The sequence below is a fragment of the Salvelinus fontinalis genome, chromosome 35 (assembly GCF_029448725.1).
Source record: "Salvelinus fontinalis isolate EN_2023a chromosome 35, ASM2944872v1, whole genome shotgun sequence".
Classification (NCBI taxonomy): domain Eukaryota; kingdom Metazoa; phylum Chordata; class Actinopteri; order Salmoniformes; family Salmonidae; genus Salvelinus; species Salvelinus fontinalis.
In genome coordinates this window covers 31237236-31254548 of record NC_074699.1, presented here as the reverse complement: position 1 = coordinate 31254548, position 17313 = coordinate 31237236, and the positions used below count along the sequence as shown (strand labels likewise).

General features: G+C 46.3%; 1 protein-coding gene across 1 annotated transcript in view; it reads right to left on the bottom strand.

The window, feature by feature from the left end:
* LOC129834726 (genetic suppressor element 1-like) overlaps positions 1-12717 on the bottom strand; it is a 569678-nt gene extending 556961 nt beyond the window's left edge. The window contains exon 1 of the mRNA XM_055899962.1: positions 9755-12717. Within this exon, the coding sequence (XP_055755937.1) occupies positions 9755-12370 (2616 nt within the window). The 5' untranslated portion in view covers positions 12371-12717. The remainder of the gene's footprint in view (positions 1-9754) is intronic.
* Positions 12718-17313: the final 4596 nt, after the last annotated feature.

The window sequence follows — 17313 nt, the reverse complement described above, 5'->3', positions numbered from 1 at the left end:
CTAATGGCTGGCACATGTCAAGTGTGTAGGTCTGGGGCACAATGTGGTAGTAATCTATGGCCTACAGACCACGTCAGCTACAGGCCAGCTGTGAAGCAAGTGACTAACCAACATGTGGTCTCGTTGTGGTCCTTTGTATAACGGAACAGGTTTACTGAATGAATGAATAGAGCACAAAAGAATGGAGGTCATGTTGTGATATAGTTGTTGTTTTCTATGACAGAGGAGAACACAGTGAGTCTGTACAGTGGTCTGTCCTCCCTCTCTATCCTGGCCCAGATCCCCTGGCCTGTACAGACCCAGACTCAAGCAGCCCCAGGCCTAGCATGGGGAAACCCAGCCAGTGAGCTGGCCTCCACACAATACAGACAGACCTCATTCACACAGCACAGCAGCTATTCTCACCCAGACATTCAGCCTGGCCCTGACTGTACTGCCCTCAATCAAAACTGAATAGACCACAATGGGGGAGAATGGGGGGACGGAAAGGAGGGGGAGAGAGGTGAGAACAGGGGATGAGAGAGGCCATTCTTGCTGTCCCTTTCCTGAAACAACACTGTACTCCCAAAACAATGAAAAGGGGGCAGGAGAGGGGAGGATATGAGGGGAGGCATGGCCCAGGTCCAAACGCCACAAGTGGTGCCATGTCCTGACAAGATCCCACCATCCCAGGCACAGGGGACAATTATTAGAGGACTGGACACACACAGAACTTGAAAGCCTAACCAGGCCCTCCATCTCTCCACCATAGGAGAACCTGTTTTGTTTTCAGGTAGAACCCTTTTGGAGTCCATGTAGAACCCTCTGTGGAAAGGGTTCTTCATGGAATGCAAAATGGTTCTACCTGGAACCAAAAAAAGGGTTATCCTATGGGGATCTCCCATTTTAGGTTATAGATATCAGCTTTCTTTTTTTAAGAGTGTACAGTGTACATATACAATATGCAGACAGACACTCACAGATAAGAGTGATTCAAATAAAAGGTGTTCAAAGTAGATCTCACACACATACAGACACACATACTGTATATACAGCTCACACACAGTGCCGTCAGGAAAGTATTCAGACCACTTGACTTTTACAAAACTATTCTAAAATGAATGAAAAAAACATTTTCCCTCTGCAATCTACACACAATACCCCAAAATGACAAAGCAAAATTAGTTTTAGACATTTTTGATAATTTAATTTAAAAAAAAAACTGAAATACCTTATTTACATAAGTATTCAGACCCTTTGCTATGAGACACAAAATTGAATTCAGGTGCATCCTGTTGTCATTGATCATCCTTGAGATGTTTCTACAACTTGATTGGAGTCCACCTGTGGTAAATTCAATTGATTGGACATGATTTGGAAAGGTACACACCTGTCTATATAAAAGGTCCCACAGTTGACAGTGTATGTCAGAGCAAAAACCAAGCCATGAGGTTGAAGGAATTGTCCGTAGAGTTCCAAGACAGGATTGTGTTGAGGCACAGATCTGGGGAAAAGTACCAAAACATTTCTGCAGCATTGAAGGTCCCCAAGAACACAGTGGCCTCCATCATTCTTAAATTGAATAAGTTTGGAACCACCAAGACTCTTCCTAGAGCTGGACGCCCGGCCAAGCTGAGCAATTGGGGGAGAAGGGCCTTGGTCAGAGAGGTGACCAAGATCCCGATGGTCACTCTGACAGAGCTCTCGAGTTCCTCTGTGGAGATGGGAGAACCTCCCAGAAGGACAGCGATCTCTGCAGCACTCCACCAATCAGGCCTTTATGGTGGAGTGACCAGATGGAAACCACTCCTCAGTAAAAAGCACATGACAGCCTGCTTGGAGTTTGCCAAAAGGCACCTAAAGACTCTCAGACAATGAGAAACAAGATTATCTGGTCTGATGAAACCAAGATTGAACACTTTGGCCTGAATGCCAAGCATCACGTCTGGAGGGAACCTGCCACAATTCCTCCTGTGAAGCATGGTAGGGGCAGCATCATGCTTTGGGGATGTTTTTCAGCGGTAGGTACTGCGAACTCTAGTCAGGATCGAGGGAAAGTAAAGAGAGATCCTTGATGAAAATCTGCTCCAGAGAGCTCAGGACCTCAGACTGGGGTGAAAATTCACCTTCCAACAGGACAATGACCCTAAGCACACAGCCAAGACAATGCAGGAGTGGCTTCGGGACAAGTCTCAATGGACTTGAATCTGATCGAGCATCTCTGGAGAAACCTGAAAATAGCTGTGCAGCAACGTTCCCCATCCAACCTGACAGAGGAACTGCAGAGAAGAATGGAAGAAACTCCCCAAATACAGGTGTGTCAAGCTTGTAACGTCATACCCAAGAAGACTCAAGGCTGTAATCGCTGCCAAAGGTGCTTCAACAAAGTACTGAGTAAAGGGTCTGAATACTTATGTAAATGTAATATTTAAGTTTTTTATTTTCTATACATTAACTAAAATTTCTATAAACCTGTTTTTGCTTTGTCAGTATGGGGTATTGTGTGTAGATTGGATGAGGGGGAAAAAACAATTTAATCAATTTAAGGCTGTAATGTAACAAAATGTGGAAAAAGTCTAGGGGTCTGGGTACTTTCTGAAGGCACTGTACACACTGAGCTATTTTCACATGGGACCCTAGAGTCTCAGCAATCACACTGAGTTCAACAGGCTCTCCAACCCTGGCACACTAAAGACACACACACACACACACACACACACACACACACACACACACACACACACACACACACACACACACACACACACACACACACACACACACACACACACACACACACACACACACACACACACACACAAACCAACTGGACCCACACCTACTGCTGAAAACAGGACAAACACACACCCCAGTGCCAACCAACAGGATTGACTGGAACAGTGGGCCAAGGAGACACTGCCCTCTCTGTTCTCTCTCTCTGGACAGGGCAGTCAACTGGGTTTCTACCTGAATAGTGGAGTAGGGGACAGAAAATTTGACAAAACCGCTCATGTTTTCTATGCTAACACAATGGAGTCCAATTTGTACAATCTGTACAACATTCAAAATTGTCCTGTCAAAGATCAAATTCCGGATCATTGACTTTTATTCATTTATATGTGTCTTGTGGTTCTTCACTATGAGTAAGAAATAACTCAACATTGAAAACCATTCAATAATAATTCAACATTATAAACATTAATTATACTGTATCTCTGACTGGCTGATTCCTTTGAGACAGTTAGTAGTGTCAATACACTAACCATGTCCACTTCCACCTGTGTGACCTCTGACCTCTAATGAGCCCAGGTCCACTTCCTCTCTGAGCCCAGGGAGGTGGTCAGGGGTGATTACGTGCAAACCCCTCAACAACAGACCATTAACACATCAGTCGCAACACCCCAAAAAGTATATTTTAGGCTTAAGGGTTAGATTTAGGGTTACAATTAGGCTTAGAATTAGGGTAAGTGGTTAGGTTAATGAGTTAGGGTTAGGTTTAAGGTTAGGGGTTAGGGTTAGGTAAAATAGGATTTTGAATAGGAATCAATTGTTTGGTTTGCACAAGTGTGTGCGCGTGTATATGTGTCTATGTGTGTATGCGTGCATGACATGTGTGTGTGTGAGGGTTCATGACTCTGTGTGTGCATGCATGTGCAGCGAGGGACGGGGGGCGGGGGGGGTCATTCCAGGTAGATCAAAGGCTTTCATTTTCCATGACGGTGGCTGTGGGCAGCACAATCTCCCCCTTTCACTGGGTGGGAGAGGTGTGAGGTATGAGGCTCGCACTATGGTGTCAGGCTGCCTCTGCCTAGCTAACACAGGAACAGCGGAACAGCGGAGGGGTACTGGACAGAGGAGCAGCTGTTAGTGAGGGTGGAGGGATTGAAGGGTGTTCTATTTGGCAGGGGGTATAAGACACCCTCTTTTTGAGTGATGAGGAGTAAGACAGTGAAGACACAAGCAGCGGTGGAGAGAGACGGTTCCTCACAAGGCTGTTGAAATCTGGATGTTTCTATTTGGATCAGTGCTGGGATCTGGGTCATTTGATGTAATGTTATAGAGATATCGGCCTCAGAGAGCTGAATGAAAATCCCCCTTCAGGAGCTGTGAAATAAATCCCCAGAAATAGCTGTCGATTCCATCTGAAACGCCAACCAGTCCGTCAGACTCTGCCAGCTGTCTACTGGAGAATATAGTCTCTCATGGCTCAATCCTAACTTAAGATACGTACATGGAACTATAATGTTGTCATTGACATCAATATGATTTATGAATAAGATATGCATATGTATTTTAAGTTAGTATTCGGACCCCTAGACTACTTAAAATGCATAACTAACATCACTTATGTTGATCCTGACTATAAAAATTAAAAAATCAATTGAATGTCATCTATCTGAAATGTAATTTCCTTTATCAATGCAAATGTTGGCTCCGATAATGCGGAGCAAGCCAAGTGTCTGTATCAAGCCAAAAGCACAACCCTGTCTGCTGTTTGTGACTATAGAAGTCCTTCTGTCTATGCATTGGTCCAGTGAGTGGGACAGGGGTCTTGTTAGCTGCCCTAGAACAGAGGTTCGAACCTTTTCACTTGGGGAACCCCTTCCAGTATTGGGGAACATTCCGCGCACCCACCTCTGTGCTCACACACCACGTCTATTTCTATAGGCACAAGCACTGTTCATGACACACACTGTTCACACCGCTCTTGTTGGTGGTGAGAATGTTGTAGGTTTAAAGTTATTTTCTTGCAATTCATGTGATATTTTAGTGTCTAAAACATGACAACAATGTCCATGGGCTAAAAAACCTAAATAACATTTCTGACAAGTTATAAATAGCTCTCTAAGATATGCAATGACTGCCATGACAAGAGGAACTGATGATGCACTACCCTATTTAGAAATTGTACCTTGTGCATTCTACTATTACAACTTTCAAGAGTAAGTTTAAAGCCGGACTGAGTTCTGGGGGACCCATCATAGGGGTCTAGGGTTTCACAGCTAAGTGGACCAGTGTGTTCAGACTCTAACAGACTGACAATGTGTCAAACAGCCCAGGGGGTTTGTCCCTGTAGGAACCACATCAAAATACCAAACCGCAAACGCTAAACATAGGCACACACGCGCACACACTCACAGGCAAACACACACAGGTTCACAAACATGTGTACACACAACACACATTTCAACACACTTACACAAACATAACCTTAGAGTTCCATTCTCTCCACAGTAGGCGACAGTATGACGATGTCAGAATGTTTTTCCTGTGACAGCAAATACCTCCTTCACAGGATATGGGTCGTGCAGTGAGAACATACTCTTTCCAAACACACACACACACACATTCAAATGTATACATCACGGCCACATTTACACACATATAATAAGTGCCCCCTACATTCATTTCTGAACAGAAACACAGACAGACAGTGGCACACGGATTGAGCTCAGATGCAAAAACCTGTCTCCACTTTTCCTACGTGTCAATGATAATCAACCACCCAGAACAGAGCCTCAGCAGACCACCATACAAAGATACACACACACACACTAACACACACACACACACACACGCGCACACACGTCTGTGGGTGATCCCATGTCATCTCTAGGTTGGCTCCACTTAGTGTAGTAGGACATTGATCATCGTGTCATCTCCTTGACTTTAGAGGCAGACACAACACAACCATACCAGTGACATTCTGAGAGTGTTTTCGTTTCCTTAATCCTCTCTATCACACTTTAACTAACAAAGTATTATTTTATCGCCACAAGACAAATAAGCTATTTTAATTTCATTTGTTCACCAAAATGGCGTGAAGTTAGGATGGGATTAGGCCCTTGACCTGAAGCCTGGTTGGTTGGATGTGTATGACTCCACTTAGACATGCTGGTGGTCTAGTGGTGGTCTAGTGGTGGTCTAGTGGAGGTCTAGTGGTGGTCTAGTGGTGGTCTAGTGGTGGTCTAGTGGAGGTCTAATGGTGGTCTAGTGGTGGTCTAGTGGTGGTCTAGTGGTGGTCTAGTGGTGGTCTAGTGGAGGTCTAGTGGAGGTCTAATGGTGGTCTAGTGGTGGTCTAGTGGAGGTCTAATGGTGGTCTAGTGGTGGTCTAGTGGTGGTCTAGTGGTGGTCTAGTGGTGGTCTAGTGGTGGTCTAATGGTGGTCTAGTGGTGGTCTAGTGGTGGTCTAGTGGAGGTCTAGTGGTGGTCTAGTGGTGGTCTAGTGGAGGTCTAGTGGTGGTCTAGTGGTGGTCTAATGGTGGTCTAGTGGTGGTCTAGTGGTGGTCTAGTGGTGGTCTAGTGGATGTCTAATGGTGGTCTAGTGGTGGTCTAGTGGTGGTCTAGTGGTGGTCTAGTGGTGGTCTAATGGTGGTCTAGTGGTGGTCTAGTGGTGGTCTAGTGGATGTCTAATGGTGGTCTAGTGGTGGTCTAGTGGTGGTCTAGTGGTGGTCTAGTGGTGGTCTAGTGGTGGTCTAATGGTGGTCTAGTGGTGGTCTAGTGGTGGTCTAGTGGTGGTCTAGTGGTGGTCTAATGGTGGTCTAGTGGTGGTCTAGTGGTGGTCTAGTGGTGGTCTACAGAGTCTGACAGGGAAGTCAGAGGGTCACGTTCAACATGCATTTTACACTCAAGGAACATGTTAACCATCCATCCAGCTTGCGTGTCTGTGTGTCAAATGAAATTGTATTTGTCACATGCGCCGAATATAACAGGTGTAGACTTTACCGTGAAATGCTTACGAGCCCTTTCCCAACACTGCAGAGTTCAAAAGTAAGACACATTGAGGTAATATGTACATGTAGGTAGGGGTAAAAGTTACTAGGCAATCAGGATAGATAATTAACAGAGTAGCAGCTGAGTATGTGAATAGTGTGAAAGTGTGTGTGATTGTGTGTTGGAGTCTACTATATTTAACACGTCTGGCTAGCAGAGACTGTAGCAGTAGCAGCTCTCATTGCGTGGGCTAATTTAGACCATATTGAGATCTTAACGAGGAATCGGACAGGAAGACCTCATTTTAACAAGGTACATTAAATGACACACAAGCACATATGCACGTAACACACATACCACAGTGCAGGTTCTCATCAGTATGTGAAGGTAGGTACATATGCACGCAACACACACACCACAGTGCAGGTACTCATCAGTAGGTGAATGTAGGTACATATGCATCACCCAGCCCCTCCCTCTACTTTTTTACAACAGTAACTTGATTATGCCATTCTTAGTTCAAATATCGAAAAATGAAAAAGACCTAGCTAAAAGACAAAGTCAACACGTTCCTTTGCAGTTAATTTTCTCATCCCCTCTCTCCATATTCACCCCCTTTCTCCCACACATCCCCCTCCCTCTGCTTTTTAGAAATATAGGAGGAAGGAGGAGAGAGGGAAGGAGAGGGAAAGAGGGAGCACAGGGGAGAGGGAAGGAAAGAGGGAAGGGGTGAGAAGGAGAGGGGGTGGGGTCAGGGGAAGCAGATGGGAGCTCCTCTGGTGACATGAGAGCGATGACAGTTCTTCTCTGGGGCAGATAGCGTGTCACTGGAGGACACGGCACCTGTTTCTCCCAGGCCCCCACCGCCCCCTTTCAGCCCCTCTCACACCCCGGCTCTCTCACACACACTCAGCCCCTCTAAGCACTTCCTCAGCCATGAGGTCATTGCCTGGCCCAGGCAAAAAACAGCTCTGTCACCTGCACCCCTCAGACTCCTTAAATCCCTCACACACCACGACCCCCCACACCAAGTAAGCCTACTCCGGGATTCTGATCTAGCGGATTTTGATCTAGCTTTCTCTCTGAGGGTGTGATCTGATATACATTCCTGATGATCAGAGCGAGCGAGAGAGAGAGAGGTGGAAACTGAACAGCACTTCCTAACCTCCTGACAAATGTATGACCATATTAGAGACACATATTTCCCTCAGATTACACAGCGCCACAAAGAATTTGAAAACAAACCCAATGTGTGCCATCACAGCAGCAAGATTTTTGACATGTTGCCACAAGAAAAGGGCATTATTATTATCTACTTGACTTGCTTTGCAATGTTAACATATGTTTCCCATGCCAATAAAGCCCTTAAATTAAGAGAGAGAGCGAAAATAAGAGTATAGGACAGCTGAACGACGCCCACAGGTGTTCTTACTCTACTGTATGATCTGATCTCTCTAGGGAGTCAAATGTTCAGATTACTGGGATTCAATTATTATCTATTAATACATCCCCACCCCCCACTGCTGTGTCTGCTTGGACCTCAGGATGGAATACCAGCAATATGACAGACATACTCCGTCAAAACCTGGAACTATAACAATAAAATAGTTCACATGCAGAGAACGATCTTTGATTATGAGGTTGAGCATCTCTCTGTTTCACACTGTAAATATTGCTCTGTTGAGTAGCATCAATCTAAACATGCATTCCTGCAGCGTGAGAAAACGTATTGTGGGATTCCTTCATCTAGTCCCAACAGTGTACCTTAATGAAGACCTTGTTCCTATACTTTTCCTCTCCCTCTTCATACCCTCCTCTCTCCCCCTTCTTTCCTCCTCTCTCCCTCCTCTCTATCTGCAGTCCCACTTTAAATCACACACTTCAACTAACAGATCTGACTCCAATAATCAACTAATCATGATCTTCAGTTTAGAACGCAATTAGTTTAAATTGGTTGTTTTTCCTATAGGGATGGTGTAAAAGTGTGACACCGCAGAGGATTGGAGTCCATCCCTTCTCTAGAGGTTATTTCACTAGGGGTTTTTCACCGTGCTTTACTCGGATCAAAAACGTTGTCTTTTTTGTGCATCTGATTAAATCACCATGGGAGCCTACCAGAGTTGCAGACATTGCTTTGTCTTTGATACATTCATCTAAGTACAAGTTGTGTAATTAGTAGCAACAGTAACTACTGCTGTGGCCTCCGTGGAACAAGGTCTATCGCTACAAGTTCATCTACAAGACCTATTCTCCTTTTTCCATTCATTTATTCATGAGAGAGAGTAGAGGTCTCGTTCTGTGAAGAAACAGTAACAGCAGCACTGTATCAGTCACTGCATGATTACACACACACACACACACACACACACACACACACACACACAGCACTGACGTATGGAATCCTGTATACAGCCAAAACAATGTACAAAAACAAACAGACTTGGCCAGAAACACACACATGTAAACACACAAGTAGAAAAGGAGGCCAGCGGTGGCCTTGAAACCCCCGGTCTTTCTGTGTTGTTTACTGTTAGAGTTCTGATCCAAATGTTTGTTTTTCTAACGACGGGCTCCGGGTGCTGTACGGACCCCCTGCCAGTCAGAGAGCTAAAGGAACACAGACACACACACACAGGTGTGCGCATACACACACAAGCATAACAGTCGAGAACACACCAACTCTCACTTCTCCCTGTTTCAGAGCAGCTTTCCCATAATGGGGAGAATAGCAATAACAGCAGTGAACACTGATCCATAATAAACCCCACCTACACACACAGACAAGCACAGGCACACTTAAATGACTGAAATAATCCACAAACGTCAAGTTAGGTTACACAAACCAATAGCTAAAAGACATGAACAAGCACACAATCTACTGAAAATGATGCATACTACACCACTAAAATATACAACACACCCACAATAGTCAACTTTGAGCATCAACCATCTGCACACTTCTGGAAACCCCTGTGGCTCAGCCGAGAAGCATGGTGCTGCGGATCGCAAACAAACTGCTCTTGTGGAGCTGTGAAGTGAAAAGACCGAAACCTGTGTCTTACCTTGTTCCTGGGGCGTGATGTAGGGGGAGGTGACTCTGTCTCTGTCCTCCCGTCTCCCTGTCCCTCCCCGTCCCTGACTCTCTCCTGCTGCATGCTCTGTCCCGCCAGCACCATGGACTTACATTCCACACACGAGCCAATCACCAGCTTCCTCCCATCATCCACCAGGAGGGTGCGGCGCCCGCGTGGGGCGTACAGGAACACGGGCAGCCTGGCCACTGTGACCGCACACAGCCCCCCCTGACGCCTCTGATCCTGTCTGCAGAAGAAGCACACAAAGGCCTCGCAGCTGTACTGTCTGGCCCAGGGAGAGCTGGCCGGCTGGGGGGTGGAGGTGGCTGGGCCTGGGGCTGTAGAGCTGGAGGTGGCAGAACCCTGGCTCTCATGTTGAGCCCACTGGGCATGCAGGTCGTGATAGCAGAGGGCACAGGCTGACACCAGGCCGGTGGCGTCGGCAGATTTGGCGCGGGGAGCGGGGGGGTGGACGGTGAGGAAGGGAAAGAAGGGCTCTCTCTCTCCACAGCGCCCGGGAGGGTTGACATGGAGCTGGAACTCCCCCCCGACCCCTAGCTCTGCCCCACACAGGTAACACACTGATACAGACCCACCATGGCCAGACGAAGAGGAGGACACCCCCTTTTGGGAATGGGCCAGTCCGGCTCCACCCGTGGCCAGCACTGCGTGGTACCTCCCCAGGAAGGAGGTGACAGAGGTGATGAGGTCCTCACTGAGGCTGAGGCGGTACGCCCCCCAGATCTCCTCCAGGATGGCGTGGCATGGAGGACAGCAGTGCACCCGGCCGTTCCTCACTCCCCGGGCACCAGGCGGGCACGGCAGCAGGTTGATGAAGGGGAAATACATGGCACCGCGGGCTTTTCCCATGCCGACCCGTGCATATGCCACCCTCACATCCTTCCCGCACTCCTGGCCACAGAGGAAACAGGCCTCACAGGAAGCCTGAGACTTAGGTAGGCAGTCCAGGGGCTCTGAGGGGTGCCTTTCCTGGGGAGTGAGGTAGGGAGGGTGGCCCGAGGCTGGTGCAGGGGTGGAGGAGCCCTGGTTGAGGGGGACCACGTAGAGGCGCTGGAGAACAGGCACGTCGGCCAGCTGGAAGCCCTGCCACTGCTGCATTAGGGAGGTGTGGCAGCTGGCACAGACCAGGGTGGTGCCCCCCGGGGTGAGGGGCACGGCGCCAGGGGGAGGGCTGTGTAACCACAGGAAGGGGAAGAAGGGCTCGCTAGCTGCCCTCTCCTGCTTCTGCACAGACACACGGAACCTCCCGCCCTGCCACAGCCCGCTGCCGCAGATGTAACACACACACTCCTCGGGACTGGTACTCCTGTTGGCACCACCTCTGGCACCACTCTGGGGCATGGCAATGACCCTCCCGGCAGCGTCCCTGGGTGGTCTCAGCAGGGCCAATACCCTCTCTCTGCTGCTGCCAGCTGCTTCAAACACTTCGCGGTCGTCGTCACTGGTTATATTGATCTCGTGGTCGTTGTCAGAGTTGTCAGAGGCTATAAACTTGCCCGGAACATGTTCTCTAGGTGCTGCTGTGTCGCGCCTAGAGGTGACAGCGGCGCCAATGGGTGATAGTCCGTCGGCAGCGTCAGCGAGATCCTCTCCTTTCTGGTGGAATATGAGGGAGGGATGCCTGGCTAAGCTACAGCTGCTGTCAGCAGCGCGTTGGAGAGGGCGCGGGTCAGCGTGTCTGACATTCCCCTCCGCTAGCCACTGCCTGTTGCGCATAATGATCCCGTTGTCCTCCACAGGTGTGTCGACGTGAGAGCTCTCATAGCATCTCTGGGACACAATCTCTTGGGCCAGAGATACTGAAGACTGAGAGAGATGGTTCATAATTTTAGCACCGCGCCTGGGCGGCATGGCACTATCCGATTTCGGCGAGTCCTGTGCCTGGTAAACACCCACGGGATAGCGGATAGCCCGTTGAGAGTCAGGGCTGTTTTTAACACTGATAACACTGTTGTTGTTCTTCCTGCTACCGTTTCTGGGAGATTTGTTGTTGCTGCCAGATGTTCTATACTTATCCTTGCTCACACCGGCGCGGTCTACTAAATCCAGTTCTTGGTCTGACATGTTCTCGTTTTCCGAGAAAGAGGAGAAATCCGACTCGTTCCCGTCGTAATTCTGGCTGCTGACACTGATTCTCCGCTCCAGGTCATAGGAGATGTTCCACTCCTGTGGTATCCGCCGAGAGTCGCACTGATACGGCCTCTTCAACCAGTACATACGCTTCTCTATGGGTGTCCTAGTCCGCTCGAACGAGTTCCACTGCTCCCCCAGAAAACAGTGGCACACGGCGCACACCATAGCGTGTCCATCCGGGCTGACTTCACATGCCCCCGGCGCTGGCTCCTGGTTTTGTAAAAACGGGAAAACCGGACCGTTCTCTTTCGGATATTTCACTTGTAATCTCAATTCTTTTCCTGGCGAAACGCCGCTTCCACAAATAAAACAGTGAACCAATCCTATCCCATTCCGATCAGCCCTGGAAGTGTTGCCGTACAATGGGCTCTCGTCCCCGGACATGGCAGCAGCCATGAGTCGGTGTTTCCGAGATATCGGTGTTATATCCTTGTCACGGGGGTCATTCATAGTTCTAAAAACACCCGACTACATGACATAATACCAAAAACGGTAATTCATTCTAACAGACTCGCACCTTTACAAAAGTAGGCAATGCAACAACAAGACAGCGTATCGCGTTCAGCCTACTCACTGTGATAAAATAGCCGATAGCTCATTGAAACTGCAGAACAGGCAGCGAACCGTAGACTAAATTCCTGGCTTTCAAGTATTCCGTTAGAGATAATCTATTCAAACCGTCCATGAAACATTGAGCAGAAACGCAGTGACTTCAGTCCACAGTATAGGACTGCGAACCCGTGGTAACGTGAGAAGATAACTCTTGTTAGAATCACGGGTCACCTCTCCTACAAACTTTCCTGCGCTCTGAAAACTTTGGCTGTTAACTCGCTCACACTGTACACAGCGCCATCTCCAATTCACTGGATCAGTTTTCAGATACCCTCGCGCTGCTCCCCCATAGTCAAGCCCTCTCAGCAGAACTAACTGATAAAGGAGGAAAGCGTCTCATTATTTTTTTTACCAAATTACGTATTTGTTGAAGAAAAACTTAATCATATCATATCAAGCAATACTGTGTAGGCCTATTGATGTTTAGGTCCAGTGTGATTAGAATAGCTCTAGCCTATAATTAGAGTAGGTATTGGTTTTAAACTGCTATACCCGTGATAACATTTTCACACGTAATTGCATAGACCTCATTATTGACATATGGAAATATTTACACACGCCACAAACCAGGCTACATATTGCATTCCACGACTTCCCATGCCATAGCTACCATGTAAATATACACTTTATGCTAAATGTTACAAACAATTCATTTAATTATAATAGGCTATATCGCCATAATAAACAGCCAGACAAATTTACAAGGCAGTAGGATCCTTTAAGAACAGATACAGATTCTGCTTCAATGTGTCATGCATCTTGCACAGCTCTCGCAAATGCTTGAACACTGTATGCCATTATTCAAGCATTTGGAGAGCTGTGCAAGATGCATGACACATTGAAGCAGAATCATTATAATAACCGCAGGCAGTCAAAATCTTGAAAACATTTATCTGAAATATGTTTGCTTCTTCCAATTCTCCCCAATGTCTCTTTCATTGCGGGATTAAGTGGTACTGCTCAAACAGAATGGGTCTTGTATTTTGTCTATGGCTGTTAGCTGTGTTGTACAGTTCCCACTTGTCCTGGATCCTCAGGGGATGGCTGTGGGGTGCAGCCCCACTAGCCACACCTGTTTTGGGTATTAAGTTCAGCCTGCCCCCCCAACACTGCATGGATGGAAGACCTTGACAGGGACCACACAGTCTGGTGACAGACAAGCCCCTTCAGATCTCAGAAAGCAATGTGCAGGACTAATTCACATTCCCAGAGATAAAAACAATCATGCATGAACCCACATGAAGAGAACATGTTGTATGTGGAGCACTTCAGTAAGTTGGAACGCAGCCAACGGATGACACACTGCAACAAAAGGCTAAAAGAACTTTGAGACATGAAAGTGCATACGCACGCACGCACACACACACACACACACACACACACACACACACACACACACACACACACACACACACACACACACACACACACACACACACACACACACACACACACACACACACACACACACACCCCCCCCCTTCGGACACCCCAGTGAAAACCTGTTAACTCAAACTCACACCAGTGTTGCGTAATAACAATAACACACATAAACAGTAACGACCGTCAATCCAGCTGTGTGTCTCTAACTAGCCTGCATTGTGCTAGTTCTGCTCCTGTAAGCAGGCACAGTCCTATCATCTCCTCATCTCTTTAAGAGCCACCCTGAGGCTGCTTCCCTTCTCCATTAATCATAATGACACCACTGTGCTTCTCTCTCTGTCTGCTTTCCTGTTCTGCTCCATCTTCTCCAACATGGCAACACATCCAGCTCTTACTCTGACACACCAGAGCTTCTCTCTTTCTGACTTCCTGTTCTGCTCCATCTTCTCCAACCTGGCAACCCAACCAGATATTAATAATCACACCACAGTGCATCCCTCTGAGTGACTGGCTGTCTCCCAGTCATTTGGAAGACATCTCCCTCCCGGGTTCTGCTTGCTTCCCTCCAAACTGGCAACCAACTGGTCGGAATGACACCCCAGCTCCTCTGTGACTGCCTCCCTGTCCCACAGACATGACTCCCTGTTCCGCTCACTTCCCTCCAACATGGCAAAAGAGTCGTGTCAGTGAACAGAGGCTCTGTGGTTTGGAAGTCGTTTGCTTCCCTACTGAAAGCCCTCCCACGAGGAAAAGTGTGTGTGTGTGTGTGTGTGTGTGTGTGTGTGTGTGTGTGTGTGTGTGTGTGTGTGTGTGTGTGTGTGTGTGTGTGTGTGTGTGTGTGTGTGTGTGTGTGTGTGTGTGTGTGTGTGTGTGTGTGTGTTTGCGTGTGTGTGTTTTCCCTACCACAGACCCTAAGAAGAGAGGTGGGAATCTTCAGAACAGGAGGAGTCCGTTCCAATTCAACATTCTCTCACGGAGCTGTGACACGATTTGTTAACTGTGAGTGTTCATCTCCCTCTCTGCTCTCTGTTAGGAAGCTCCCAGAGAGTCACTGCAGAATGACATCATCTTTTAATATACATTAATTGATTCTTTATTAATTTATTAGTTGTTTAATGAATGTATTCATTCACTTACTCTATCCAACAGGGTTAGGGTCAATTCCATTTAAATTCCAGTCAATTCAGGAAGCACACTAAAATTCAAATTCCAATTCTCTTCAATGCTTTTCAATGAGGGCTAGTTCACTTTCTGAATTGACTGAAATTTAAATGGAACTGAACCCAACCCTTCTATCCAGTACCACTCAATCTTATTTATACATGTATTTAAGCATTCATTCATTTGTTCATTCATTCATATATTCAATTTGTTTTTCACTAACTCATTCATTCACTTATTGCCATTCCCTAGAAAAATGTCAGGTTGATGTGTATTGTCATTCATCTTGCCCTGGAGGCAGAACCGAGTGGTTTCCGCTATATGGGCCAGCTGGAAAGTCAAAATTGGCTATATTGTAAAAATGTATGAAAACACAAATGTGCTTTTTGGTCCTAATTTAAGGTTAGGGTTAGGCATTAAAGTTGGCAGTATGGTTAAGGTTAGGTTTAAGGTCAGATTTTATGACTTTGTGCCTGTGTAATCTAGTGACCACTCCGCAGAGATGCGTCCAGGGCAAGATTACTGCTGTGAGTCTTTCTGGGTAATTCTCTAAGACCTTTGCACACCGGGATTATACAATATTTTCATATTATTGTTCAAGCTCTGTCAAGTTAGTTGTTGATCATTGCTAGACAACCATTTTCAGGTCTTGCCATAGATTTTCAAGCCGATTTATTAAGTCAAAACTGTAACTAGGCCACTCAGGAACATTCAATGTCATCTTGGTAAGCAACTCCAGTGTATATTTGGCCGTATTATTGTCCTGCTGAAAGGTGAATTCATCTCCCAGTGTTTTGTGGAAAGCCTACTAAACCAAGTTTTCCTCTAGATTTTGCCTGTGCTTAGCGCCATTCCGTTTATTTTTTATCCTGAAAAACTCCCCAGTTCTTAATGATTACAAGCATACCCATAACGTGATGCAGCCACCACTATGTTTGAAGAGTGGTATTCAGTAATGGGTTGAATCGGATTTTCCCAAAACATACACTATCACTTTGTATTCAGGACAAAAAGTGAATTGCTTTGCCACATTCTTTGCAGTGTTACTTTAGTGCCATGTTGCAAATGGGATGCATGTTTTGGAATATTTTTATTCTGTACAGCCTTCCTTCTTTTCACTCTGTCAATTAGGTTAGTATTGATGAGTAAATACAATGTTGTTGATCCATCCTCAGTTTTCTCCTAAAGACACCTTTGGCCTCATGATGAAACCCCTGAGCGATTTCCTTCCTCTCCAGCAACTGAGTTAAGAAGTACGCCTGTATCTTTGTAGTGATTGGGTGTGCTGATACACCATCCAAAGTGTAATTAATAACTTCACCATGCTCAAGGGGATATTCAATGTCTTCTTTTTTTGTTGTTGATCCATCTACCAATAGGTGCCCTTCTTTTTGAGGCATTGGAAAACCTCTGGTCTTTGTGGCTGAATCTGTGTTTGAAATTCACTGGGAGACTGGGAGACCTTACAGATATTTGTGTGTTGGTAGTCATTCAAAAATGATGTTAACCACTATTATTGCTATTTACTGTATTATGTGACTTGGTAAACACATTTTTACTCCTGAACTTATTTAGGCTTGCCATAACAAATGACTCAAGAAATTTCAGCTTTTCAATTTTTATTAATTTGCAAAAAATTCTAGAAACATAATTCCACTTTGACATTATGGAGTATTGTGTGTAGGTCCAGTGACACAACAGCTCAATTTAATACATTTTAAATTCAGACTGTAACACAACAAAACGTGGAAAAAGTCAAGGGTTGTGAATACTTTCTGAATTCTACCCTATTCTAGTCAATGCCACCCCGACATTGCTCATCCTAATATTTATATTTCTCTTAATTCCATTCTTTTACTTTTAGATGTGTGTGTATTGTTGTGAATTGTTAGATAAATGCCAACCTGCCGAAAACTGTCTGCCACATCGCCCCCAAGTGTCAAAGCTTGAGAACTACACCTCCTCCTCCTCTCATTTCAGGTCCAGATATCATGGAAACCACAACACACGCCCTGCCCATGGCTGTGACGTTTACACAGCACACACAGACACTGCAGCTACACTATGTATGAAGTTTAATTGTGTTAAGAAAAGAGAGAGAGCTGATACAGATGTCTAGACTGTAACCATCTGGGGGATTGCAAAACTCTGTGGGGTTCATGCATCTCTTAGTGTTATGAGTGTGTATGAGAATGTGTGCATGCATGCGTACGTATAACTACATACCTGAATGTGTA